Raw genomic sequence first — 27401 nt, forward strand, 5'->3', positions numbered from 1 at the left:
ACAAAAACGTATAAATATGTCACCAGCTTCTCTTAACTTAAAAAAATTAAATAAAAGACACCAGATGAAAACTACTCCTTGCTGCCCTTTTTTTTTTTATTCTTAATTTTTGCTTAGAACCAGGTTTCTGGGGAAGAAACACCCCTGGATAAAAACGGCCCATTTAAAAAGAACAAACAAAATAATAATCCAAAGTTAGATGAATCCTGGGAACAAATAACCCCCAAATGGTAAAAGATTACAAATGTCTACTTTACATTTTTTCCTCCCCAAGTTAGATTTTTTTTTTTTATACAAGTTTACAATCTTCATCTTTTTATGCTCTTCAAAAGGCCTTGAGAATTTTTCTTTTCTGATTAAGAAAAAATAGTACTGCAATATTTTTAAAGTCAATTTTACACTGTACACATTAGATACAAATGGTTTGATATCAGATTTTTTTTTTTTTTTTTTTTTTTCTTATAATTTACAAAGAAATGTACAATAGTCACAATGTCTTTTCTCTTGTTATTAATCTGTCCACAGGAGCCAATTTCTGTATATTTCTGCATGTGAACTAGGAGAAAGAGCTGTATTGAAATCTTTGCCCAAAATTTAAATCCGAAGCTTGCTGGTAGAGTGGAGCCCCTGTCAGCGGGAAGGCCATATTTGCACTGTGCTGTCTTTATGGTAGACCCTCCAACACAAGGGCAGAGGACAGACCAAGCAAAAGCAGTGCTAAAAGGCACTGAGCAGGGTAAAAGGAAGAACAAAAATAGCACTAGGAGACTTTTTAATTTTTTTTTTTTTTTTTTTTTAACCTATACATTGCAAAGAGGACACCCCGCCCGGGAGGGTCGGTGCAGAGAAGGAACTCGGCCCTTCCCCCGTTCCTTCTCTGACTTCACCTTCTCATTACACAAGCCATTTTTTTTTTTTATTTATTTATTATTTTATATAATTTGTTTTAAATGTTACATTATCTCAAGAAAAATACTTTTTAAAATCATAGAATTTCATTTTTTTTAACCAGAACATGAAAGTCTTTTGGAAGAACTTTTAAAATTGGTAGGTTTTTTTTTTTTTCTCTCTCCACAGATAGCTAAGTCAGGTCTCACAGCCCGATCAAAGTGCCCGACCCCTCTCTAAGGCAGCCCCGTCTGCTGCGCAGTGCAACACCCAACACTACAAAACGGGGTTTAAATATAAACCCCTTGAAGCCTGGAATGAAGGAGTCATAAAAATACTTCAATTAGCCATTAACCTTTAAAATGGCAATCATTTTACTAAACAAAGTAACTTTTCCACCACAGTGGTATAACTTCAAGTACTAATTTAATGATATAATTTTTAAAAATTATTTCTTTGAAATAATATTCCTATAGTCAGAAAAAATACACCAGATTTGTAACTGATTTAGTGTAAACAAAAACCATATTTTTTGGATATGTACATGGACGAGTCCGCCCGGAATTAAAGGGCGACTTGGGTTTCAGTAAATAGGTTTCTAGCGTCGCTAAATTTACCGGAAATATATTTCAATCATAGCTCTACAATAGATTAATTTACCACTTTCCATTTGCCCTTCCATGGGGCTTTAAAGTATTTTTCCTCCCTACCTCTGGCTGCCCCCTCCCCCAGGTAGTGTTTTCCTTCATCCAACACTGGCCGTTCCTGGCGCGGGCCCGGCCGACGGCAGGTGCCGGCCCCGGGAGCCCCGGAGCGTCCTCACCAGCACGCGCCTCCCTTCCCAGCTGGGACTCGGATTGTTAGGAGCTTGGCTTTTGATTTCTAGGTCAGAAGAGGGAGAGGTACGGAGATAAATAACCCTACAGTGGAACGGAGCTGGATTTTGAAGATATTCTACTGTTCCTGGTCCTTTATAATTTAATCCCTCCCCTCCCCAAACCTAAAAATAAATAAAGTATCTCCAGACCATTCATAACTACATGGACAGGTAACAAATGCATGCATTCATCCCAATCCACTCTGACAGGAACTCCAGGTAGACAGAAAACTCCAATATTTATACGAGACTACAACTGTGCGGTTGGTTGGTTGGTTGGTTTTTCTCCTGTGAAGTCCCAGTTGACGACGATCAAACGACAAGGTAAGTTTTGGACAACCCAAACTGGTCACTACAAGGTGTTTTCACTCGCAGGGCTGAAACTGCTCGTGGGTGTTTGTCAGAGTTCCTAATGCAAAAAGATACTGTAGTCTTCCTTAAAAAAATAAAATATTAAAAAAAATAATCACACTGACCAGTAGTTACTGGGCCACCAAACTAACACTGGCTTGAGGTTACTCTGTGTTCACTGGTCTTGGATGTTCCCAGATTTTGGACTGAAGCTGCCAGAGATGTTCATGGGTAGTTCAGGTTTGAACACTGCAGGATTCACATGTGCTTTCGGAGGAACAGAAGCACAGCACAGGACTGGTCTGAAGAGAAGCGATAATTGTGATCTTTGCAGACTGTGGCACGTTTCTCAGGTCGAGGGGGAGAATAAGCCAGAAGAACAAGTGCTTTTTCTATCTATTAAAGTATATTCATGATGGCGTTGTACAGCTGAGTGAGCACCACGAAGTGGACAGGAAGGCAGGAGCTGCGATCCTGAGTGGCAGGGTTACACGTGAGCCAGGACAGTGCATTGTACTGCTCCAGAACGAACCTGCAGAGAGAAACACACTGAAATGACACCCCAATTCTTTACTCCTTTCCCTCTTGACCATTTACTTAACCTTATCTCTGGTTTCTCCTGGAGACACGATGTCAGGAGGACTGCCCGGCTGTGTCAGGGTGTTGGCAAAGTAGAAAACTCACCGAAAAGTGGGGCAGGAGAAGCACAAATTTTTAGTTTTAATATGTTTGAACTTGGACCAGGCCATCTGAATGCAGGCCCTGCCCAGCGTGTGGCAGAGCTGATGGAATCAGAGAGGTTCCACCACCGCTGTACTCAAAGCCTTGAGTCCTGAATGCCCCCAAGGACAGAGGTCCCACAGCCCCTCTGGGCACCCTCTGCCTGCGTTTGGTCACACTCTGTGGGATCCTCCTGGGTTAGAATTTCTCTTCTTGTAACTCGTGTCTGTGCCTTTCCCTGGGCGGTGCATCTTCCTTTAACTCACAACAAAGACAGTTTGCCCAGGTGATGCCTCACTCCGCTAAGAGGCGGCAAATTCAGGTGTTCTACATTAATACACCACCAGCTTTCTTAGAGCAGATTATCCTTTGTGTTTCCTGCTGATACTCTCTACTTGGTTACGTGTTTGTCCACTGGTGTGTTCCACCCACATCTTTTGTCAGTCCCCAGCAGGTGGGAAGGAGGCAAACATTCCTCTAATTATCTTGAACCATCCACAGCCCTGTGTTAACTCAGGAACAAGGTCTCCTTTATATCCCAATTCCTAAGATACCGGTATCGACACAGAACTTCGATTTCCATCTAGAAATCGATTTGGTTTGTGAGTAAAAACAACCCAGATTTGACTGTCAGCTAAACAGAACAATCCTTGGGAGGCAAACCAAGTATGGAAAACATAATATCCCTCGAAGTCCTGCTCTTTGGTTGCCCACTGCTCTGAGACACACACGTAGGGGACAGCTGTTGATAAAGCTCAGAAATCATTTTGCCAGGGTGAAAAGAAAAAAATCCCTCTGAAATTTCAGACTCAGTCCCCGCAGCCTTAGGGGGGAAATGCAGAAGGCAAAAGGCGTTACCTCAAGACATCTGATGTAGTTTTCGATCCCCCTGAAATTTCAGACTCGGTCCCCGCAGCCTTAGGGAGGAAATGCAGAAGGCAAAAGGTGTTACCTCAAGACATCTGATGTAGTTTTCGAGTCAAGGGGGTGAGGAACTCGCTGAGAATTTCTGGCAGGTAGAAGCTCATCCGTCTGCGCTACAGAGATATGGTGATGCAACGAGGCCTGCGCAAAGGAAAAGCACCAATTAACTCTTCGTGTAGCAAGCACTTCTGAAGATTCACAGGGAACAAACACACTGAATTGTCTCAGGCCAGCAGGGAAAGCTGGCAGCTCTTTGCTGAACTCACCACGACCACGGGTATTTCCAAGTTCCATAAGGATTTACATTTTTGAATAAACTGACTTCTCGTTTTGACTGGAATCAAGGACCGTTCCAAAAGATCCCTGAATTCTGTTCTTAATGTTGGTCAGGGGAGAAGGGATGGGGGAAACACCTGGGACGTGGCAGCGGCTCTTCTGGTATCTCAGTAACAAACCATCCTGAGTCTCCAAATTCCCCCAGGAGGAGACCCCTGGCCGAGTACCACACGGGGGGTGTCTGGCCAGAAGGCTTTGTCCTGCTCTGTGCGGGGACACCATCTCCATCTGCCCCAGCTTCTGGAGCAACTGTGCTGCAGTTCATACAGGAGCAGGAGAGGGATTCATGTGGATGCTGAGCAGGGGGCAGAGCCACCACGCAAGGCTTTTAAGTGGGCAGCCCAACACGCCGCGCAGCCTGCTGAGTCATGTCTGAGCTGGGGGCAGAGCCACCACACAAGGCTTTTAAGTGGGCAGCCCAACACGCCGTGCAGCCTGCTGAGGCAAAACCTCTGCCTTACACTGCTCCAGTTACAGCACACGCATTAGAGGGGAAATACTTGAGCTCCAAAATACTTAATCCAGAGCAGAGAAAGCTGACTCCCTCGGTGCGCCTCGCACGCCGCACACGTTTCCTCATTGCAGCAGAAAGGAGACGGCACCACCTGCTCACTCCATGGGCTACAAGTTTCTGCATGAATTCAGCCCCTCGCTTTTATTAAAAATTGTCCAAACCAAAGCACTATGTTCCAAGTCAAATTAAACATTTAATTCATGAGAGAGCAATTGTGCTGGGCTGGGGGGGGTGGTGCAGGGAGGGGTGGTGGCTCCTTCTCTCTCATACAAATCTAGCGTGAGCTTACGGAAGGAATTCACCACCTTGCCTGGAGCTCTGCTGACTCTGATTTTACTGCTGGAACCGAAACATAGCCTTTGGATTACTCATTCACAAAAAAAGGTAGTTTTAAGTTTAGCATAGAACTTCATCTCTAGCTCCAAGAGCATGGGGGTTTATTTTTCATTTTGAGATCTCCATTGTGTAGGTGGAAAGAAAAGCATGTACTCCAGGGAAATCTATCCATGAGAAGTGCAGAGTGTAAGGAACCAGGTCCAGTTCCCGCGCAGCCTGCTGAGGCAAAACCTCTGCCTTACACTGCTCCAGTTACAGCACACGCATTAGAGGGGAAATACTTGAGCTCCAAAATACTTAATCCAGAGCAGAGAAAGCTGACTCCCTCGGTGCGCCTCGCACGCCGCACACGTTTCCTCATTGCAGCAGAAAGGAGACGGCACCACCTGCTCACTCCATGGGCTACAAGTTTCTGCATGAATTCAGCCCCTCGCTTTTATTAAAAATTGTCCAAACCAAAGCACTATGTTCCAAGTCAAATTAAACATTTAATTCATGAGAGAGCAATTGTGCTGGGCTGGGGGGGGTGGTGCAGGGAGGGGTGGTGGCTCCTTCTCTCTCATACAAATCTAGCGTGAGCTTACGGAAGGAATTCACCACCTTGCCTGGAGCTCTGCTGACTCTGATTTTACTGCTGGAACCGAAACATAGCCTTTGGATTACTCATTCACAAAAAAAGGTAGTTTTAAGTTTAGCATAGAACTTCATCTCTAGCTCCAAGAGCATGGGGGTTTATTTTTCATTTTGAGATCTCCATTGTGTAGGTGGAAAGAAAAGCATGTACTCCAGGGAAACCTATGAGCAGTGCAGAGTGTAAGGAACCAGGTCCAGTTCTTTGCTACTGAGTATAAAGCCAGCCACGGCAGCCCTAAAACTGATTCTTTTGCATGAGGAAAGAACTGAGAAATACTGAACACCTTTACTCTGCTAATTGCCTGATAGGCTTTGATCAGAGAATTTAGTTACGTGTTGCAAAAATGTTTAGTGCTTGTTAATTAAGATGGAAATGGATAAAGTAGTTGGTACTATCTTTACCATTCTGTAGGTTGCTTGCTCAGATAGCTGTGTGGTGCCATCAAGGCAGGTTTGTCACCTTTCCATGCCCACTAGCTCACAGGTTTTTGATTCATTCAAAAAAGAAGCCACACAACACTTTAAAGGAAGCAGCGAGTCTCTGGTGGAACCACTGCTGCTGTACAGGGCTCCCCAGCACATTCCTGGCTCAGGCTGACTGAACCTGAAAACCAGGGCCCTTCTGTAATACCCAATACAGCTTTGATGATTCTGTATTTAGAAGCTGCCAAATTATTCCATTTTCAGGAGGAGCTTTAGGAACAGAGAATTAAGTTTTAATAGCCAGCTATTTTATGTAAATTTAAACCTAAAATTACAGTTCCATTCCCAGTACTGTCACAGTTCCGGTAACAGTCCAAGCCAACATAGGATATCAATAGAGTTCTTCCCCCTCCCCTGTGAAAGGGCACCAAGACAGACCTTCAGGAAGAGGGGACACTGGTTTTGTGCCTGGGGACAGGATGACCAGAACCACTGGGGAAGATTCTCAGCTTTGGCAGTTGATACGAAGTATCCCAGAGCGAGGGGTTGCTGCTTCAGCTCTTCAGGGGCTTCTCTGGAGAGGAGACGCTCCCCTTGGCTCTGAAAGAGGAGTTGGAGAGGCAGGTCAGTCAGTTTATGTCATTACATCCCACTCCAATAACACTACTTTCATTTACTTATTACTCAGTATTTAATCCAGTTCTGCCTTGTTCTTAATGAGCCATCCTTTAGTCATTCACAAAGCTTAGTGAAAGTTGTCTAATCCCTTTTTCCCCTGTACTTGGGGTTCTCCAGGCTGATGCTCCAGCATCACTTCAGATTCCCACACAGCAACATAAACCTCCTAAACTGAACCCAGCACCTGTGGGGTTTGATGGTGCAGAGTGACTCAGAGGTACTGGGCTGTGGCCATCAATCTGAGCAGCTCCTCGTGTGCATCAGACAGAGACCAGTGCTGAACTTAACTTTATGGAGCCTCATAGACTTTTCCGATACATTTCAAAACCAGCAGTTTGTGCTGCAGATCTTCCTGGCTTCAGCTTGTGGAAGGCTGTGTTACACACTCAAATATGGAAGAATAGAGAGTAGCTGTGTCTTTATTTTGCTTCCTCAGTTAGTTCAGTGATAGCTTAGAAAATAAATGCTACACTTACTGTTCCCTGCTCTGGACATTTGGAGAGAAGATACTACGCTTTGTTTGTGTTTGTACAGCCCAGCGGGGGAGGTGGGGGAAAAGGAAACAGCTGTTCTGCTTTGCAATTTATATCACTTATGCTTTTATTTATATACTCTATTTTTGTCAGTTACTCATATTCTTATATATGGAGCAAAGAGTTATTTGGGGAGGAGAGAGTTAAACAACGAGAAATGGTCTGTAAAACTCCTTTCAGGGTTGGAGTCGCTGCCTGTCAGTGTCTGTGTTTGTGATTTCATTTCTGTGGAGTAGAACCTCACTGAACCTCCCACACGTGAGGCTGTTGGACAGAACACTTGGTGTGAGCATATTTACCTCATCCTGTGTGTGTCTATACATACACATCCCCTTATCTATCACACACCACATCACCAAACCCAAGGGTCTCCTTAGGAAGCAGGAAGGGTGACTGCCGTTCCATTCTAGAGCACGTTCCTACTTTGAATGCATTTGGGGTTTTTTTTGGAAACACCCTTTATTATTTTGCTTTACTTTACTTCATTTGCTTACTTTATTTCATCAAGAGATGCCTGCGAAGTAGTTTACTTTGTAACTTATCCCAGAAGAACTGGGGTAGCAGCTCATTTAATCCATAAACATCTTTTAAGGTGATAAGTTCCAAAAAAATGAAAAATACTCCACAGAAAACTGGCTTAATCACAAAGCCTTCAGTGTCAGTCCTTCAAGCAGGTCTTTTCCAAGAGCAGTATCTGGCTGAGGAATCAGAGAAGGTTAACCACCCCAGAAAGCCTGGAGAAGGCAGGAGCTGCCCTGGCTGTGGGCGCTCCCAAAGCCCAAGAGCAAACCCTGGAGCTGGTGGCCGAGCACTGAGGGCTCTGCTGAACTGCAGCAATCAATTACGGGCTACATGGGCGAAGGCTTGACCTTCCCCGACCCACAAGGTAATGATCACACGCTGTTGCTTTTTTAAAACCAAAAATTACACATCAATTACTAGGCCCTTGTTAATGGTTAAACTGAATTACTGTGACAGGTTCATCTAGAAATGGCTTGTCCAGGTCTCCAGGCTCTTTGGTCATTAACCTTTCAGTGCTGTTCTTAAGGCACCTGCGTGGAGTTCCAGTGAGAATTAGTTTTGTAAGTGCATTTCTGACAGCGGTACAGAACAGGGTTGGTACAGAAGACAGTGCTGAGTGAGCTAAGTAAGAGAGAGAAGTTGTAATGAGTGATGAGTTGTAATTTATGGCTGGAGGGTTCAGTAAGAGAATTTAAAACTTGAAATTTGCCTACATATCGGTTTGAAATAACCAAGTGACAGTGATGTGCAATTATTTAGCCTTTGAAAAGTGGGTTGGAGCATTAATATAAAGTAAGGTGGTTGTGTTCTAAGCTCACAGAATACAGTGTTAGCATTTCTGGGGGTGATGCAGAAGTCATTTCTGGCTCAGGACTGTACTAAGCTGACCACTGAAGCATTTTGCAGAGGTTGCAAGAAAAATATAGGCAGGACTTTTTCCTTCCGGGTGGTGAAACTACCACCACTCAGTTAGTCCTTCTCAGGGAGTTTGAATTCTTTTCTGAAGATCTTATTTACATTTAGAAACTGCAGTGCTTTGTTCCAGGGGCTGAACGAGTAGAATCATTCACAGGCAAATCTCTCAGCTGTACCTGTACCTCCTCTAGGACCTGTTCTGTCCTGCCTTTCCTACAGGAGTTAGAGTTCCCCTTGAGACTGTTCAAAGCACCAGTGACGGCCACCGATCCCGATCCAGGTACTGATATGATTACACATCACTAAAATCAGAACCTTTAAATGCATGGGGTTATCTGTCTTGTATAAAAGTTAGCCTGTTTCTTTAATAAAAGCCTGTATTATTTAGGAAAGAAGTAATGCGCTGCCTCGAATTACCAGAAATAATTTGCATTTTAAGTAATTACTGGTGTTGGAACTGACTTTATAAAAGCCACTTCAAACAAAAATACCTTACAAACGCTATGTGCCCTGGGCTAATTTTTACTAAGAAAAGAGCATTTGCATAAACATCCAGCACCTGCAGAATTTCCAGGGGTAGGGTTTTATTATTGGGAGAATTATCTCCCTTCTTGCCTCCCCTAGAGATGGATGAGAACAGAGCTGTCACAGCTTCCTTTCTCTCTAGGACTTGTCACTTTGTGCCAGGACATTCCTTATGATTTTCCAGGAAAGAAGGGATGAGTACAGATTAGATATATACAGGGTCATTAGATACGGCTCTGCCACATGAAAATAAAGCTTCTCTGTCCTCCTCTCTTCCTCTCAATTATCTTGAACACTAACAATTAACTTTAGAGATGTAAATAGTCACGACAGAGACATCTTCTACAACAGTATTTAACCAGCACCTTCAATTTTAATGTTAATTTCCGCTTGCTGTTGACCTAATTACATTTGAGAATCTACAGGAAAAAAGATTTTGTTGGAAGATTTGGGGGGGGTTGGGTTTTATTATAAGTAGCATATGCCCAAGAGGGCTCCAGCCTTACCCTGCTGTGCTGGAAGTGAGACCCCACTCCAATGCCAGATGGTGAGCCAGGGGAAGGAACTGGCGAGGAATTTGGTGAAGAGTGAAGATTCCCTGTTATTAAAATTCTAATGTCATTGTCCATGTCATCTGGGAATGGGAGGTCAAACATGTCATCTGAAAAAGAAAAGAAAGAAAAATAATTTTGAATGTGCTGTACTTGTTTTCGTCAAAAAATTTTTGTAATTTCTTACCATTCCCTATAATTTATTATCATTCCTTTTGAGACAGATGAGAACAGAGATAAACATTTCACTGTTTAATCCTCCTTAGTGCCTTTTACTGCAACCTCACAGTCTTGAAAGGAAGAGCTGGCAGACATCTATTAAAATCATACATTTTAACAATGGTCACGGAGTGAACAAAAATCCGGCCGTAGCTGCTTAATAAAAAAGCCAAATTGAATTTTGGAACAGAAAAACCGACACCTTCCTGCAGCTGGTCACAGAAATCCATTAACAGAACCCTTGGAGTACATTCAATAAACCCAGGTTCTTTCCTCTCAGCAGGGGCTGCTCCTCAGGCCTCCAGTGCCCCCAGGGCTCATACCCCCTTGCTCAGCCCCCCAGGAGCAGCCCCCCAGCTGCGGGGCCGTCGCTCACAGGACCATGGGGGACACAGTCGGGATTACTCCACGTGCTGCATCAGGATTTCCTACCACACAGCTTGGAATATTTCAGTTTCATCTCAGAGATTAAACACAGTTGCATTATCTAAGTTGCTACTTGACTGTGGTTTATGTTAATATGTGGGAAGGGTGTAAAGCTACAGTGAAGCTGTGTTTGCATTCTGTGAGGAGCACCTTCCATTCCTCAGTCCTTGGCAGCATCAGTTGTGGTACCACAAGTCATTTACATGAAGACATTATAGATACAAAGCAAAAACTGACAAGCATCACAATATGGTTTATAGGGTTTAGGGATTTTTTCCTGATCCAGATTTCTCAGTAGGCAAAGATGTTTAAACAGTATAATGACATTTAAGGTACATTTTAGGGCACAGAAAGGGACAGTGGGAGCTGTCTGAATTAACCACATTAATGAGAATTGCACCCAAATTTATACCCTAAGTAAGTCATGCATTTCTACGTGTTATAGTAAATAATTTCTCTTGAAAAAGAATTTACTCTGCGTGAAAATGCAAAAGGATGTGTGTGTCTTGAACTAACGTCCCCTGCAGTCCTGGTGTTGAAACAGGCAGGTGGTTGTTTTTCTTCATCTTCTGAAGAGAACCACTGGGCTGCAAGAGCCATGAATTAACTGAAGTTTATTAACTTCTGTCCTACAACCTCAGTAAAGAAACCAGAACTAATGTCATGCTCTGCTTCGCCTCCAGAGCAGAAACGAGATGGCTAATAGCATAGGAAGCAGTTTAATCATTAAGTAGAACAGAGTTAAGAAAATTAAATTTAACACCATTTTGGAAAACGCCAGTTCTTGTACCTGATTCTAATTAGCATCTGAAGCAGTAAAGGGCAGGTTAACACAGGTTAAATATTTGTCAGCCCAGCGTTCCTCAGGATTCCGGGGCCCGGGAAGGACAGGTATTCAGAGGGGTAACTTCCCTTCGGGGGGGGGCACTGGAATTCCAGGAGGAACAGATCAAAGCAGAGTCTTTCATTAAAAATACTGGGCCTTTCTTCCTCTATAACTTCCCTCTTCGTAAAATACTTCTATCGTAAATGTTTGTAGTTACTCTTGGCTTAAAGTATTTTACAATAATTTCTAAGGATTTATAGCAAAGAGTTAGGAAATTATTTATTTTATATGAAGTATTAACCAGAGTCCTGCTGACACTAAAACTATCGGGTTGAATGCGCTCGAAAGAGCACGGTGCTAGCGTTAGGAAGTCTCAGGTTGGTCTATTTTGCCTACTTTACAGGGAGATCAAAATTCTCAAGTAAGTACCTCCTTCCTCACTCAGGTTGGTCTATTTTCCCTACTTTACAGGGAGATTAAAATTCTCAAGTAAGTACCTCCTTCCTCACAAGCTCTGTACGCAGCAGCGCATGAAGTGAGCCCCTCCTCTAACAAACAAGTTGGCCTCTTCAAGTCACGACGACCATAAAAAGTATTTTATAGTCTGTGCCCTTTTGCATGTTGATTGGTCCCTGTCACTTTTGGAATAAATGAGTACAGTTATCTGAAAACGGACTTCAGAAAAGCCATACTGTGTTATCCTGGAACTACAAAGTACGGGGGTGTTCTCTTTACATGAAACTGGGGTGATCTGTGTGAGAACTCCCTGACTGGTGAGAGGTGCAGCTGTGCTGTGGGCTGAGCCGGCAGCCGAGCCTTCTCCAGGATTTCACCTCTCGTTACTCACCATTAGTGGGGCTGAATCCATCCTCGTTGGGGTAATTGGCCGGGGCCACCTGGATAGTAGCAGAGGTTGGGAAAACCAGGATGTGTGTACAGGAGGCATCCTGGGGGGTGTTCAGCTGGGACGACTGCAGGTTGAGCGCGGTGCTCCGGCCAAACACCGATCCCATGGTGACAGCATCTTCCAGAACAGAACAAACAGCAGAGACGTTAATTTGCATCAACTTAAAATATACAGTCTGTGTTCAGTTACACTTCTGAGCATCTAATCTGGGTTTGCAAGCTAATACATGTGTTTGAAGGTTCTTATCTTAAAGAGAATAAATTACTAGAATAGCTTGAAATTAAGATCAGTTTGTATAGATAATGTTCAGCTCTGAATTCCCATACAATGCCCCACCTTTTCTTTCATTCTGCTGCCCCTTCATCAAGGATTTACTTGTTAAACGAGTGAGTTGAATTTATTTTCAACATACACATCTGTATAATTATGAAATATACCCCACTTTGGTTGACATGAAAAAAGCAGAACTTGCTATCTATTTTCTCATGTTAAAAAAAATAAAAATCTCAGCTTTGCAAATTATTCAACTTGATGAGTAATTTTCCAGCCCATTTAATTGTGTTCCATGTTGTAATCTTTTATTTCTAAGCTTAAAAAGCCAGAGTACTTTGTAAGGATATGTCACCACGTGCATTGCAAAGTACGTGCTTACATAAGGCAACAAATAAGTAAAGGGAACGTCAAAATTTCATTTTATTTCAACTTAACTCCATGAACTGCTGCTCCTAATAGGTCTTTCTAAATCACTTAGGCGTGTGAAAAGGCAAGTAGGTTTATCCTTACTCCCGTTTAGAGAGACTCCTGCTCTTTCACCCTGCAGACTCTCACAGAGGCTGCACTCTTCCCCTACAACATCCCACTGCAGCTGATGGGAACTGAGACCAGTTCTCGTCACCTCCCATGGAAAAGGCCATCAGTGTGGCAGTGACACACAGTGCTCCTGCCCCCAGGAGACTCCACTCCCAACACAGCATCTCTTCATGGCATTTTTGGGAATTTTGCTGGCTCAACCTATTTGCTACCACAAATACCGTGTTAGTCAAGGTCTTGTTGGACTCAAAAGTCTCACAAAATGAACAAGCTTATGTGCTAAGTGTGATAAAAGAAGAAAAGTTTCATTGGTGTTTAAATAGTTGGATAAAATTTACCTGGCATCACAACAAATGACCCCTGTGGCTCCATGGCAACTAAGCAGGCACTGAGGATGGAAGGCGAGTCCGCCGACGAGATGCCGCACATGCGACACACCTCCTTCAGCTGTTTGCTGATTGTCTGCAGGGAGCACTCCCCGAGGAGGATGCTCCAGTCTGAAAGCAATAAACGTCATGATAGAACACAGTGGAGTCCTGAAATAGCCAGCACTTGCTCTTATGAGTGGAGTCCTGAAATAGCCAGCACTTGCTCAGAAATAGCGAAATATGACTAACACTTGGCCTTTCTTTAACATCCCGCTCTGGAACGGCCTCCCCAGGTGAACGAGGCGGTGGCTCTGCCAGCTGGGGATTCAGCAGCTCCTGTGGGGCTGTGTCAGTTCTGTGGTGCTTTGTTGGCTTTCCCCTGAGCTAATAACTGCCTTACTCTGACAAATCACCAAAAGGATGTGTTTCTTTAAGAATAAGCCTTCATTCTGCAAGGTAGAGGAGGTATTTATCTGATGTGAAACAGGGCAAGATATAAGGATTCTATTTTAAAAGATTTTTTTAATTTTTTTTTTTATTTACATCCAAATCTTTTCCTGAAATGCACTGATATTTTTTTTTCCCCACAAAGGACATCCGTTTTCATCTAACGTGCTGCGTAATTGGAATACTTGAAACATAAGCAAATGAATTCACACACTCAACATCAGGGAATGTCATGAATAAAATACACTAAAATAAAGCAAATTTCAGTGGAGGTGCAGATATACATTCAAGAAACTACATGTAGCCATTTAAAAGGCATTATGTGTCCAAACAGAGGAAGGGAGCTGCTGATTAAATTCTTAATCCGTTTTCCTGCCTTGGTTCCATGTAACTCCTGTGTGTGTGATGGATGCCAAATTCCCCCACCAGGGCAGGCAGCAGCTCTTCTTCCCTACATGTACTGGGTGAGAGAAGGCATTCAATTATTGCTTTTTTTGCCCCCTAGAGTACTTATTTCTGCTTTCAGACTGAATTGTTATTTATCGTGCACTGTTTTTAAATCTTTTTCCCCTCTCATGAAATACAGAATCTCTCACAATAAGCTAATCAGAGGAACTCAGGTCTCCTTCAGTTATTAATATAAAAGGACAAACACTCATGAAAGGTCTGTATCCTCCTGTCTAATTTATCTTCACGTTCCAACTCAGGAGATGAGTGAAGACTGAGAGCACCCTCTCAGAATCCCATTTCCTCCCAGTCAGTTACCAAAACAAAAGCTGGAGTGTGGCCACAGCCATCAGAAATGGAATAAAGGCACTGAGTGCATGTATTTAAATTAGGGAGAGGAATTGCTCTTGAAGTGAACCAGGCTGGCAGTCCCTGCCCTTCCTGGATTAAGGTACCTCTACCTAAACCCATCCAGAGCTCCCACACAGCTGTTAGGGACACTACATCTTGGGAACTCTTTGCAGGATGTGGAGAATACCTTATCGCTGGTTAACACTAAAGATCAGGTAGTTTTATATATCTCAGAAAAAAAAATTCTCTTTTTTTTTTGTTCAGGAATTTTTTTTGCAAGAATGTTTTGTTTGTTTAGTTAGTGTTTAAGTTTAGGAGTCAGAATTGAATCCCACTTCTATTTCTGTGACAGAACAAGTATTGTTCAGATCTTTTCCTAACGTGAGGAAACCCCTGACCTCCCCTCAGAGGTATCTACACAACATCGACAAGACACGAGGGAGCAGTGTCAGACCCAGTGCACAAACAAGGACGTTGTTCATGCAAACCAGTACAAACACGCAGAACCAGGATTGTCACTCTCAATCTCCTGGCTCTAAAGGTTCATGATGGATGTGGAAGTCATCCTGCCTTGCACCATGTCCCAATTCCAAAGCCGCAGGGGGTGACAGCACTGACACTTTCATACCTTTTAACTCCCCGTGGCCAAGGCGGCCGAGCCGCCCGATGACAACTCTCCAAGGCAGTGATGTCATCTGTACGATGCCAATGCACCACTCCCACAGCTTCTGCAGACCAATCTTACGTGCAGACAACTTGCTCCTCCTTGACCTGGTGGTTAAGGAAGGAAAAACCAAAAAGGTAAGAAGAGAATTGAGGACAATATTCAGATTTCTATTGCATATGATTATTTCACCGCTTACCCTCTAGAGGAGTTCCTACAGTTCTGTGGAACTCCTAACTTACCTTTTACTAACAAAAAGCAGAAAAAGTAGTGTTTGCTTTCAGAACTATTACTGCAGTGACACAGAAGAGGTGTCAATCTGCTGAGCAATGTACCCGTTGTTCCTTAAGGTAAGATTTGGAGGTACCATATGTAACACGAGCGTAACACAGTGTGCAAGTGCCAACTGAAATGTTTTCACTGTAACATCATCATCACATCAGCAGGAAATACAAGGAAATACAATTAGAAGGGATGTGCAAGAAAGTGATGAGGAGTGAGGGATGACTACTAGAGACCTAGATCTAGTATAAAAAGTACCTGTTTGGTAAATCAATGTTAACTATGCAGGTTTCCAGCAATTCGCCGTGCAGGTCCGTGCAGGACGCCAGAAGCCAACGCTGGTCGTGAGACAAACAGTATCCAACAAAAAGCACGTTGTATTTCTGACTGGCCTCTCCAAATGTTTCTCCCAGCTCTGTCTGTTTGTCTTTGATGGGTGCCAGTATGAAAGGAGGCGAGTACAGTTGGATTGGGCTGGGCCTCTGCAATGAAGTCAACCGATCATCAGCAGATACATCAAAAACTACTTAATGCAAGAAACACACAAACCCAGACTGGTGGCGAGTACAGAGAAATGCGAGCTTGAAACAATAAATAAATTCAAGGGGTTCATTGTCAAGAGAAATACTGGGAAAAGGGTGGTTATAGACTTTCATTGGGTTGAAACTAAGGGTTTGAACTAAAGGTTGAAAACAGTCTTTGGACAGGGTGATAACCAATCTCTGAAACGGTCAGGAGTTTTAACCTGGTATTTGATAGATCTTTTTGCTATAATTGATGGCATCTGCTCACCTCTATTCATTCACATACCACCTACAGAGCAATGGACAGGACAATCAAATGTGAGCTACCATGGACTTAACTTGGAAATTGCTCAGGTAAAGCTCCAACTTCATGTACAGGTTTCTATCTAGGCATGAGGTATAACATACTTTCATGAACATCAGGCATGACGTTAGAAATTCTTGAGGTCTTATAGCTCAGAAATACTTTGGTTTTTGAATCAGAACTGACCTAATTCATCAGATCTGCTGTAGATGCAATAGTGCTTCTCTTTAAGAAAAAAAAATACCCCTCAGAAAACTAACCTGTAAAAGGTTACATGAAATCAAGGCCATTCAACACCACTTAGCAATAAGCAGAAACAAATCAGTACTGTAAATAATACATGTGCAGCCCTCCTGCAGAGCCTGACAGTAATAAGTTACGAACCCCATCTTCATTTTTTTTTTTTTTAAAAGGTATAAAAGTCATAAAATCACACTGGAAGAGATGTCTGATCATCTAGTCCAATCCTCCTGCTGAAACGGGCAATTAGAGCAGGTTGCCCAGGCCTCAGAGTATCTGCATCGTTGGACATAGAGAGATATTGGATGCCATCTCCAGTGCTGGGGACGGTCAGCCCGCTCAGCCTGCCTGGGCAGCTACTTCCAATGCTCAATCACCCCCTCAGTAAAAACGTTTTCTTGGTTTTTTTCATTTAAACAATTTCCTGTATTTCAATTTGTGCTCACTGCCTCTCATCCCATCACTGGATGCCACCAAGAAGAGCCTGGCTCCAGCTTCACTCCCTCCCATCAGGGATTTATACACATTTGTCAGAGCCCTCCTGGCATCTCCTCAGTTCTCAGATGCTCCCGTCCCTTACTCATCTTTGTGGCCCTTTGCTGGATTTGCTCTGGTTTGTCCATGTTTTGTGCACTGAGGAGCCCAGAACCAGACCCAGCAGGTTCCAGGTGAGCCTCAGGAGCACTGAGAAGTGGGGAATCATGCCCTTGCTGTGCTGTCAGCACCCTCCCGAATGCAGCCCCTGCTCCTGGTTTCTTTGCTGCAAGGGCACGTTGCTGGCTCACACCCATCTCATCCAGCAGGACCTCCAGGTCTTCTTCTGCAAAGCTTCATGCCAGCTGCTCGGCCCCAAACCCATCTTTGCTTTATAACTCCTCTCTGAAGAAAAACATGATGGGCCTGACCAGACATGCCCAATAATTTAGAAATGGTCAGAGTATTTTCTTAATTTTTCAGGCAAAGTTTGGAAGTCTGCAGTGCAGACAGGTAGGAAATGCATGTAAAATCGAAGAAGTAGAGATCTGATTAATTAAGTATGCCAAATGTAAGCTGCTCCTTGAAAACATTTACCCCTTTTTGGGTGTCCTTTGTATCTTCAGGAAATGAAATATGAAATGCAAAGAGCATGTTAATCAGCTTAGGGGAAAAGTAAGTTATGCGGTTTCGTTAGAGACATGAAGGGAATATTGTATTTCTTCTTATGTCACTTTCTAGAAGGGCACCACCCAGGCAGCACCGCAGGAACAGTCATTAAAGGGAGGGAGATGCTTGCAAGGATCTTACAAGTTTATTGCTCTTCCCCTTACACCTAAATAGCTTGAACTCTGACTGTCTTAACTTGCTGCAAAATCCATCCCGCTGCACAGCTCCCTTTCTGAGGGAAGCACGAGGAGAGAACACGAAGAGGAGACGCCTGGGGTGATTCTGCTTTTAGAAATGTTCAGTGAGAGCTTATGGTTTTATGTGGGTAATGAAACGTGCTGATAGCTTGGGTTTATGATGATTTTGAAACTAGGTTTTTAAACCCTTACAAGCATGTCTTTATCCCAAGATAAGTGTTTAAGTGTTTGGTCGGTCCATTTAATCTAAATAAAACAGTCTTCGTTATCTTTCAAAGAATGAAAAACATTCATGGAAAGCAGGATGGATTATTCTTCTTTTGAAATCCCTGAAATTCCAGAAATAGGGCTTGAGTATTTACAGTTTAAAAAACAGATGAAAGATAAGTTCACTGAAATAGGGGGATTTCTCCATTACCTCAGGGAATTAATCTAATATCTGTAATTAGGCACAGGAACTTATTTCATATATATGCATATATATGTGTATATAAATAAAGGTTGGACATAAACACTTTCTTGTAGGAGTACCATGGAGTGAAACTACAAAATGTCTCAGGATCCCAAGTACCAGCACACATTTTCTCTTCTTTCCTGCTGACCTTTAGCCTTTTACTTTATGACTCAAACCCAGAAGCTTAAAACGTTTTGAAAGCCAATAGTCTTGACAATTTTCTTACTATCTTCTATTTAACATTAGCTTACCTTTTCCCTTTATATTGTCATTGTCTTCTATACCTTGAAAAAATCCTCCTAAAAATATTTTCTCTACTCTTTTTTTTTTTTTTTTTTCCCCTGATATTTGAGAGAAGGGGGTACAGTTTATTAGCAGGCTTCATTTTCTTGACAGCAGTACTAACCTCAGGATTTTTGAGGGTCATCTCAATGCTGGCAGCTGGCCCAAAGCCTGTGAGTGACTTGATGTGGATCTGGGTGGGCAGCGGCCTGCGGCACTGGCAGTACACCGAGAACGCCAGGGACTTCAAGTGCTGAATGTAGAAAACCTGCTCATCCTTCATTGTCTGCAGCATGTACTGGCAAGGCACAATCTATTCATAAAACAACAAAAGGTGGTTGAAAGTCTGCAAAGAGCCCTTCATTAACAGCAAACCAGATTCATCCGTTCATTGCAAAGAGCCATTCATTAATATCAAATCAGATTCACACATTCATTAGTCATTTAACAACCATGACACTTTGTATGTGGTATTCTATTATTTGCGTTGCGGCATCTGGAGCTTCCCCACTGCCCTTGTGCCTGAAGGGCTGCAACACTCAGTGATCACATTCCTGAGAGGAAACTGCTGCTGCCATCACGGGGATTATTGGGGGTTGCAAAATCAGGAAGCCAAGACTCCGACCCGCCGGTATAACGGAGGAGACTTCTTAGAGGGCACCAACAACTGAACAGTGCTCTAATACATCAATAGGAGTTGATTCCCCAGCTTTCCAAAAACTCTGCATTAATTTTGCTTTCTGTGATATGAACATCACTGAGTAAGAAACCCAACCAACTACACAAAAAGACCGGATCATTTTCCCCAGTCAAGGCTTAGTTTTCTGAAGTCGAATTTCTCATTTATACTGCAATTTGGGAAGGGCACATAGTTACATGTCTAACATTTATCAAAGTACACCAGGAGTAACTACTAGTGGCTTTTACAATCAATACCCTAAAAACTGTGGGTAATTTTAATTTTTTTAATCCTCAGCCCAAAGCCAAACACCCATATTCAAACACCTTCAATTTGTTTAAAACTGATCAACATCTTCATTTGCAGGTAGCCTTTCCTATCTAATCTCAGTGTTCTGAACTCTGTGTTCAGGCAGGTTTGGTTCCACAGTTTGTGGTTAGAATTAGTGGTTTTTTGCTGGTCACATGAGAATGGGCACGATGGTGTTGTTCTTGCAGAGGACTCTAGAGAGCAGAATGAAGATTCTATTATAATGATTTATTTGGTTGTTTCTCTCCTTTTCAATTTAGTAAACAGTGGAAGCTCAGCAATCATATGCTGCTGTTCAGCTTTATTTGTTTCAGAAATTAATGCAAAGTGACACTTAAATTCACACGTTCAACCAGCACAGTAAGATCTGCCTGTGAGATTTGTGGTTAAGACCCAGCTGCACAAGAACAGGAAGGAGAAATGGCACAACATTCCTTCACAAGTAAACAAAACCTAACAAAAATAACGTTTTCAGCTTCAGTTTTAAAAATCAGAATTAAATTCCTGTAAACTCTTTTGGTTTTTTTAATGTACTGTTGAGAAGTACAATGTCCTACACCTGCCTATGGAAACATCTTTTCTTTTGAACAGTGAGATCTTTGGAGTAGAAACTATCAATACAAAATATTTATGTTGCATCTAACACTGAGCCCCAAGTCTTTTAACAGATATTTTCAGTAATAATAAAAACTTAAGTATCACAAAACTTTTATTACTACTCTATGGTTCTTGCCTGAACCATCAGATCTTTGGTAGCGTGTCCTATTTATTAAATGCGACTGCCTGCTTCTAAAAGACAATTGCTTTATCCAAGGATTCCAGAAGCTGGGCTTTTCCACTCTATATATGAATTGTAACAAATATGTAAAGATTTGGGTTTGCTTTATTTTGAAATAACCCTGTATTTGTGTATACTATGGTACAGCTGTGAAAATACTGTGCTGGTAGCTGTATCATGTTACCCTTTACTTTGAGAAAATTGTCAACTATTTTGACTTGAACTGGCAAAATGCCACATATTTTAAGAAACAAATGGTAAATGCCCAGAAAATAAACAGTACTTAGAAAGAGTTGGTAAGCCCATTAGTTGTTTAATACAAACTACGATACCATTTCAAAATACTATTTACATGTTCTTGCATTTCAGGCATCACGGTATCAGCGGTTATTTTATTTTTAGTATCTGCAGGTCTGAACCAATTAAATTGCCTGCAGCCTACTGCAATGGGAAGTTGTGAGTCTGATTTTCAGTTCATCCCCAAACCTGAAATACTTTGGTGACAGTTTCCCCCATCATTTCAGGGAGCGATGAGGTCAAGATTAGCAAAAATGACAAATGCTTTTTCCATGCCCAATTTGAGACACTATATTAACTTGCAATTCTTTTTTAAAAATAATTTAAATTAAAATACTTTTAAGCCAAGTTGAGCAGATGTGAATAAGGCATACAGAAATCATGCTGCTTCTTGTGTGTGTTGCACAGGTACATGCTCTGCTTCTAATGTGGGGCCTCCCAGTCTCCCCCAGTTCTCTGGGCCGTGCCACTGACGCAGGAGGCACAGCAAAGCACACAGACTGGGCAAGAGGCCAAGCTCTGCTTCTGACTACACAAATTCAATTCTGCAGCAATTCCATAGCAAGTAACTATTATTATATGCCAAGTTACATGGTAAATTATTTTTAAGAAGCAGATAATAACAACACAATAGTTAAATTATGCATTAAATGTCTGGTTTCACATACTTCTTTTGGATTAAACAGTATAAATCAAGAGAGTATAAAAAGCAAACAACTCGACATGCAAAGTAATCAAAGGAGCAACTGGACATTTTTGGCAATGGCAACCCAAGTCACCATTTAAATAATTGAAATGCCTCTTCAGAAAGCATCTAGTGTATCTGATAGCTAGAACCATGCAACAGATTTGATGCAAGGATATTGTAGCTGCTTTAAATTAATTTCCTCATTAAAACAAAAGCAAGTGTTTTCTTAATATACAGACTTGTACTGGCAACAAAATAGTTTGTAAATGTCACCTAAATTTTATATATCATCTTCCATTTTTTATCATTTAGTACAGCATAGGTACCAGAACTATGCTGTGACAGAGTGACTCTCCAGTGTGAAGATAAAGAGGAAAGTAGAATTACCTGGAGAATGAAAGAATTCCTCATGTTCTCAGGCAAGTTATCCAACATCTCTGTGTAGCATCTCATCAGACTTAAGAGCCAGAAGTTGGTGGAGGCAGACTCTTCATCCGCAGTGTAAGTGAAAGGATCCACCATGTAGATGACCACGGCCGGAGGGTAGGCGTTGCTGTCCGCAGACTCCGGTTCAGTGGGAATCCCTATTCTCTCCCTCTCTGTAACACTGCAGACATACACATTGTTAAATTCAAAGGCAACTTACAACTGTTAATTACTGCATTTCTGTAAAGCAGAGGAGAAAAAAGGGAGTACTAAGTGATTCTTATGTGCAGAAGCAAAACTAAAAAACATGACAATACTGATTAAGGGGAGAAGACTTTTACTCACAGCACTTCTTAATCCAAAATATCTGTTATTAATTAAAGAGACTTACCATAAAATCTAACATAATTTTATTTAATGCAATCAGAATAGATTATATCTGAAGAATATGGAAAAGTTGACTAATATTAGCTCTTCTCCTGTATGTGCATGCCCGGGTTTTGGGTTTTCTTTTGGGAGAGGGGGAAGGGGGAGAGAAGGAATTGAGAACCGAGGAAAAGTGGCCAAAGTGATATTCATGGACACTGAAGTTCTCTGTTCAGTTACAGAAAAGGTTCCACTGGTAACGGGAGGAGCAAGTGAACAGTTTGGATTTGGTAAAACACTCCTCCGTGCCTCAGCCGTGAATAGGAGGCTCAACATCTGTAAGTGATAAAAAGCAGCTCAGACTTCATCAGAATCCATGCTGCAGCTGGTGAAATGGTGTTTTGCATAGATCCAGTGAGCAGATGTCTTAAGAACAACCCGAACTACAACAGGATGTGGGCTTTTCACTTAAGATACAGGAACTGCGTAACATATATCATGACTATTAGTAATATGCATTATTATGAGAGTAATGAAAAACATGGTCACTCAGGAAGTTACTTACAGAAGACGTTATAAAACCTCTTCCTAATTTTTATGTCTGATGGATGACTATTTATAATGAAGTCTTTAAAATAGTTGTGCAGCTAAAATTTAAAGCAACAGCAATGTAATCCTGTGTCCTGACCTCACAGGGTACCCTGCTGCATCTCAAACAGCACTACAACACCCGTGGTCACACAGCTGAATCAAGCTTTGTTTCTTGTAATGAAAAAGGAGAGGTTTGGTTTTTCCACCTCCCCTTTCACAGTAACTGCTACAAACGAATAAAACTGGGCCCTGCTCCGTTTACAACAGGTCAGTGGTACTGCATGTGTCAGAGGGTCCTCTCCTTTCATGGATTTACAGAAGGCTTAAAGTTTGTGAGTCGTACGAAAGCAGGAGAACAGTGGATTTAATCAGAAATCCTTTGAGTCATTTGAGCACTTAAATAACTTACCCTTCCTGTCCTTCTTGTTGCTGTTGTGATGCATTTTGACCCGATTCTGTGTCTCCTCCAGGACCTGTGCTTCCTTGCGAGCGCTCTGCTGTGTTTCCCGCAGTGCTGGTGTTTTGCCCTGAACCAGTGTTCCCACTAAACCCTGGAGTCGAGGTACTGGTCATCTGGTTAACACCGGGTGTTGCAGAAGATGCTGACAGCTGTGGCACAGAGGATCCAGAGGATGAACTGCTTCCTGCTGGGAGGCTACCGGTCCCACCGCTGGGTGTGGAGTTGAAAGAATTGCCTGTGGGTGGTGCCCCAGCAGCTGAAAGACACGCTGAGTTTGAGGGTGCAGGTCCAGTGTTCCCAGGTGCTGTTTGTGACTGGTTTGCTGGCGCTGGGGTTTGGTACTTGGGCGGCAGCAAGAGGCTGCTGTCGAGCTGCAGAGTGGCCAGGTAAGGTGCTGAACAGCAGAGGAAGGAAAGGAGATTAATGACCGTCTGTCAGCTCAAAGAGAGCTGCATTAACCATGAAGCCATACAATATTTCCTGCGCTTTTAGAATGTTCTAAGAGTACACAAATGCTAAGGGAACATGATCTCCATGATAAATACTTGCTTTGGGATCCATTCTCCAGTGCTTCGGTTCTAATTGATATGAATCAAATGTCTTTAAAAACAGGGCTGACTTTGCAGAGCTTTGTGAAGCGGAGCTGGTACTGACATGTCGTTACCTCTGGTTAGATTGGGTTGAGATAATGGCTTTATATAGTGTTCAGCTCTGCCATCTACTGCAGGTTATCTTTGCCAGACTGAAAATCTAAAAGTCCTTTTTACCTGAGCTACAATAACGGCGAACTTTAATATTGTTATTTCTGCTCCTCAGTATCAGAAAAGGAGTTATCACAGTGATTATTTTTAAGTGATAAATGAATAAAAATAATTACATTAATATTTCTTCTTTATTTACTCTCTGAGGTGGTAAATTACCAGCAGGGGATGTTTCCAATACTGCCCCTGCCAGATGCCTCAGGTGTGAACTGAACAGCCCAGTTCCTCAACTGGTTGTGCACATGCTACATATTTCTGCATGTAAGCCTGGAGTATTTGTGTTAATTAGTGTTGTAGTAATTCCTCCCCTCCCATTTACATTGTAAATTAAAACTAAAAGCAGACTGAATGAAGCAACAGGGTCATTTGAGAGAGGTGATTCCTAGCCTGTTCTGCTAAACTTTCCTGGAAGGATGGGGCGAGCACTCAGCGCTCTGTAGAACCGCCCAGATAACTTCCACGTGTTTGTTTAAACTCTTTTCCAAAACCAGGTCACCAGTCCTCAAAGTAAGCAGACTTAAGAACTGTCATGCCTTTTTCAGAGCAAAGGGAGTGAGCGCTTTTCAAGAAACCACTTAGAAGTCCCTGGCTATTTTTAAACAAAGGAATAGTTTGTCCATTTCTCTCGAGCAGAGAACATTGCATGGCTTGTGTTCTGTGCCCACTGCCCGTCTTGCCGACCGGCACCGTCTCAGCAAATGTGTGACATTTTAGATGGGTCAGTGCCTTGTGCCAAGATCCTGTTTCTCAGTCATATTGGGAATAAAACAACCATGTTGAAATCTGGGAGCAATGTTACATGAGTCCAGGGACTCAGCCAAGACCAATATCTTCTGTCACTGCCCCAGCAAACTTTGTACCCTTTCATACTCTCAGATTGCTCTCTCCTTCATTAACAAGCGTACCTGACCTTATGTTGTAAAAGAAAAAATATGACAGGTTGCCATAATTTAAAAAAAAAACAAACCTAAACCAAATTACAAGACCAATCTTTTAAAGTGTGTCACTGTTTGAGGATGGAAATATGCCCACATGAGGTCCAGAAGAAACCCTGCCTTCAGGGTAATCCCTTCAAGTATCCCCACCCAGTAGGCTGAGGCCCCAGCCATCAAGGATACCGTTACTTTCTCTTTTTCACCTATGTTAACTCATTCTTCCTTGGCAGAGTTTTAGTGAACTCGCCACATATAAATATGTTATGCTTGAAGGCACCATGCACATCACTGCAGAGTTTTACTGAACTCGCCTCATATAAATAAATGTTATGCTTGAAGGCACCATGCACATCACTCTGTCACGCTGGTGTGATGATAGCTATCAGTAGCACATAAACCAGATCAATTTATACATTCAGTCTTGTGTGGATAAACTTTGAGTCACTCAAACATCTTATACCAAACTGACTTTTCTAAAAAGATAAGAATGGGCTTCTGAACCTCTGACGAGATCATCAGACTGATAAACAACCTTTCTAAAGTAGGCAAATTTTACATGAAAGGACTAAGAAATTTAGATAAAGCCTTATACCTTTTTTAAACAGATCATAACCCATACCTTAAAAAAAAGCCCTGTTTCCACCTACTGCAAATAGACTCTAAAATGCCAACAGAAAAGGGGACAGCCTTGCCAGCACCATGGCAGACTTACCTAGGTGATGCCGGCAGACTTGGGCGTAAAGTTTGAGTCTGGAATGATTGTCGCACTCCTCGGTGCCCCAGGGCTGGGTAAACCATTCGCTCACCAGCTCGTCCGTCAGCTTCTGTGCCACGGTCTTTCCCACCCGCATAATCCCATCACGTAACACTTTGCAGATTGGTTTGTGCTGCCCAAGTCTACACATCTGGTGAGGAAAGAAGAAACACTTGTGACTCAACGCCAAGCGCCCAAGAATGTTATGCAGGCTGGTTTGTAGCGTAAACCCTCTATTACCAGCACACATCTGGTGACTTCTCAATAAATATAAAACCAAAAGGCTACGCTTATCTGTTGACTTGAGTGGCACTTCCAGCAAAACTAATGTTACACATTCAGAAGTACATGATGCGCATCCTCAAAAAAGGAAAGGGTTTTATCTCCAGCCTAGCAATTACAAGAAAGCAACAGTTTCTTTACTCCTTGAGCTTTAGGATTGGTTGGGCCTTCATGTGTTAGGTTGCAAATGTATGAATACCAGTGTTACATGCTCTGTGAAGTCAGAATGTGTACTGGAAAGAGCAGATGGCAACAAATAACCTGAAACGCACAAAGAATCACAGTGTAACTCCATTAGATGTTATCTTTGGACTCTGAAATTGCAGAAAGTCCTCAAAATGAAATATATCCTTATTCAAATAATTGTTAATTTACAAAACATGGATTTCCCCCAGTGAACATGCAGTAGAGCAAAAGTGACATTTAAGAAGAAATAATTAGGTGTGGTTCCTCATTCCGACCTCGTATACAGCACTCAAGTCCCTGAAGAAAGTTTTGGCTCCGTCGAGCAAGGCCTCATTTTCTGGACACACCACGATGTAGGCGACATCCCGATGGCCCCCGTACGGGTCTAGCAACAGCCTCTCCCAGAAGGGCAAGGAGAACGGGGAGATTGTCAGGAAGTCCTTGTCGTAACCCACTAGTAAAGTCGGGATCGGAAGAGGCTCAGGAGATTCCTCAGAGCCTTCAAAGAGAAAAAGAGAAAGAGAAAACATTAAAATAACTTGTATAATGGCAGTGGGTTCTTTGATGTACCAGGAAGTGGGGTCTTTTACAGGAGTACTGGAAATAACTAATCCCGTGCTGTACTGAGTTTCCTAGAAGTTTCCATAGTGTGGAAACATACACTGAGGCTGTATGAGGCCTGATAAACCATGTCCTCCCACAGTCTTTTTCCTTGGAAAAAAAATATTTAATAAAGAAGAAAGATTTATATTGTACTTAAGAAATGTCATAAAAAATCAAAGTTCAGTCTAAGCAAAGGGAGCCAATCCAAGCACCACTTAAAGTTTCCTAGAAAGTTGCAATAAAACATCTTTCAGGATACTGTAAATAGGTGTATTGCCCTTCCCGAGGCTTCATCTCAGGGTTTTATTTTGTCATAACCATAACCTCACAGGTTCCTATTCAACCAAAAGTAAAAACATGAATATATAAAAATCTGATTTTACAGTTCTTCATCTACCTCCACCTAGTTGTGCAAAATTACTAAGTAAAATGGTTAGGTAACTTACTCCTGGGTATATAATACTAAGAAAAGTCATCATAATTCTAAAAATTGCCTCCTGCTCCTCTCCACAGGAAGTGTCCCAGCTGAGGATCACCACCCAGTTTAACACAGTATCTCCCAGACACTGTGTCACTGGAAGAAATACTGTTGAAAATTTCAAGTGAAAATATACCCAGTAGTTTGTGCAGAATATAATTCAGCTTCATTAAAAGGCAACATTCAGTAAA

The 27401-nt window shown here is 42.3% G+C and overlaps 1 protein-coding gene across 1 annotated transcript in view; it reads right to left on the bottom strand.

Moving 5' to 3' along the window:
• Positions 1-998: 998 nt before the first annotated feature.
• The window catches only part of MED13L (mediator complex subunit 13-like), a 182038-nt gene continuing 155635 nt past the window's right edge, over positions 999-27401 (bottom strand). Inside the window, exons 18-30 of the mRNA XM_014963264.1 lie at positions 26405-26628; positions 25620-25812; positions 23161-23605; positions 21756-21975; positions 18742-18930; positions 15732-15955; positions 15156-15298; positions 13253-13411; positions 12045-12221; positions 9682-9836; positions 6441-6602; positions 3789-3901; positions 999-2648 (exon numbers count right to left, since the gene is read on the bottom strand). Coding sequence (XP_014818750.1) covers positions 2516-2648; positions 3789-3901; positions 6441-6602; positions 9682-9836; positions 12045-12221; positions 13253-13411; positions 15156-15298; positions 15732-15955; positions 18742-18930; positions 21756-21975; positions 23161-23605; positions 25620-25812; positions 26405-26628 — 2537 coding nt within the window. The 3' untranslated portion in view covers positions 999-2515. The remainder of the gene's footprint in view (positions 2649-3788; positions 3902-6440; positions 6603-9681; positions 9837-12044; positions 12222-13252; positions 13412-15155; positions 15299-15731; positions 15956-18741; positions 18931-21755; positions 21976-23160; positions 23606-25619; positions 25813-26404; positions 26629-27401) is intronic.

Source organism: Calidris pugnax, unplaced genomic scaffold (assembly GCF_001431845.1).
Source record: "Calidris pugnax isolate Ruff unplaced genomic scaffold, ASM143184v1 scaffold32, whole genome shotgun sequence".
Taxonomy (NCBI): Eukaryota; Metazoa; Chordata; class Aves; order Charadriiformes; family Scolopacidae; genus Calidris; species Calidris pugnax.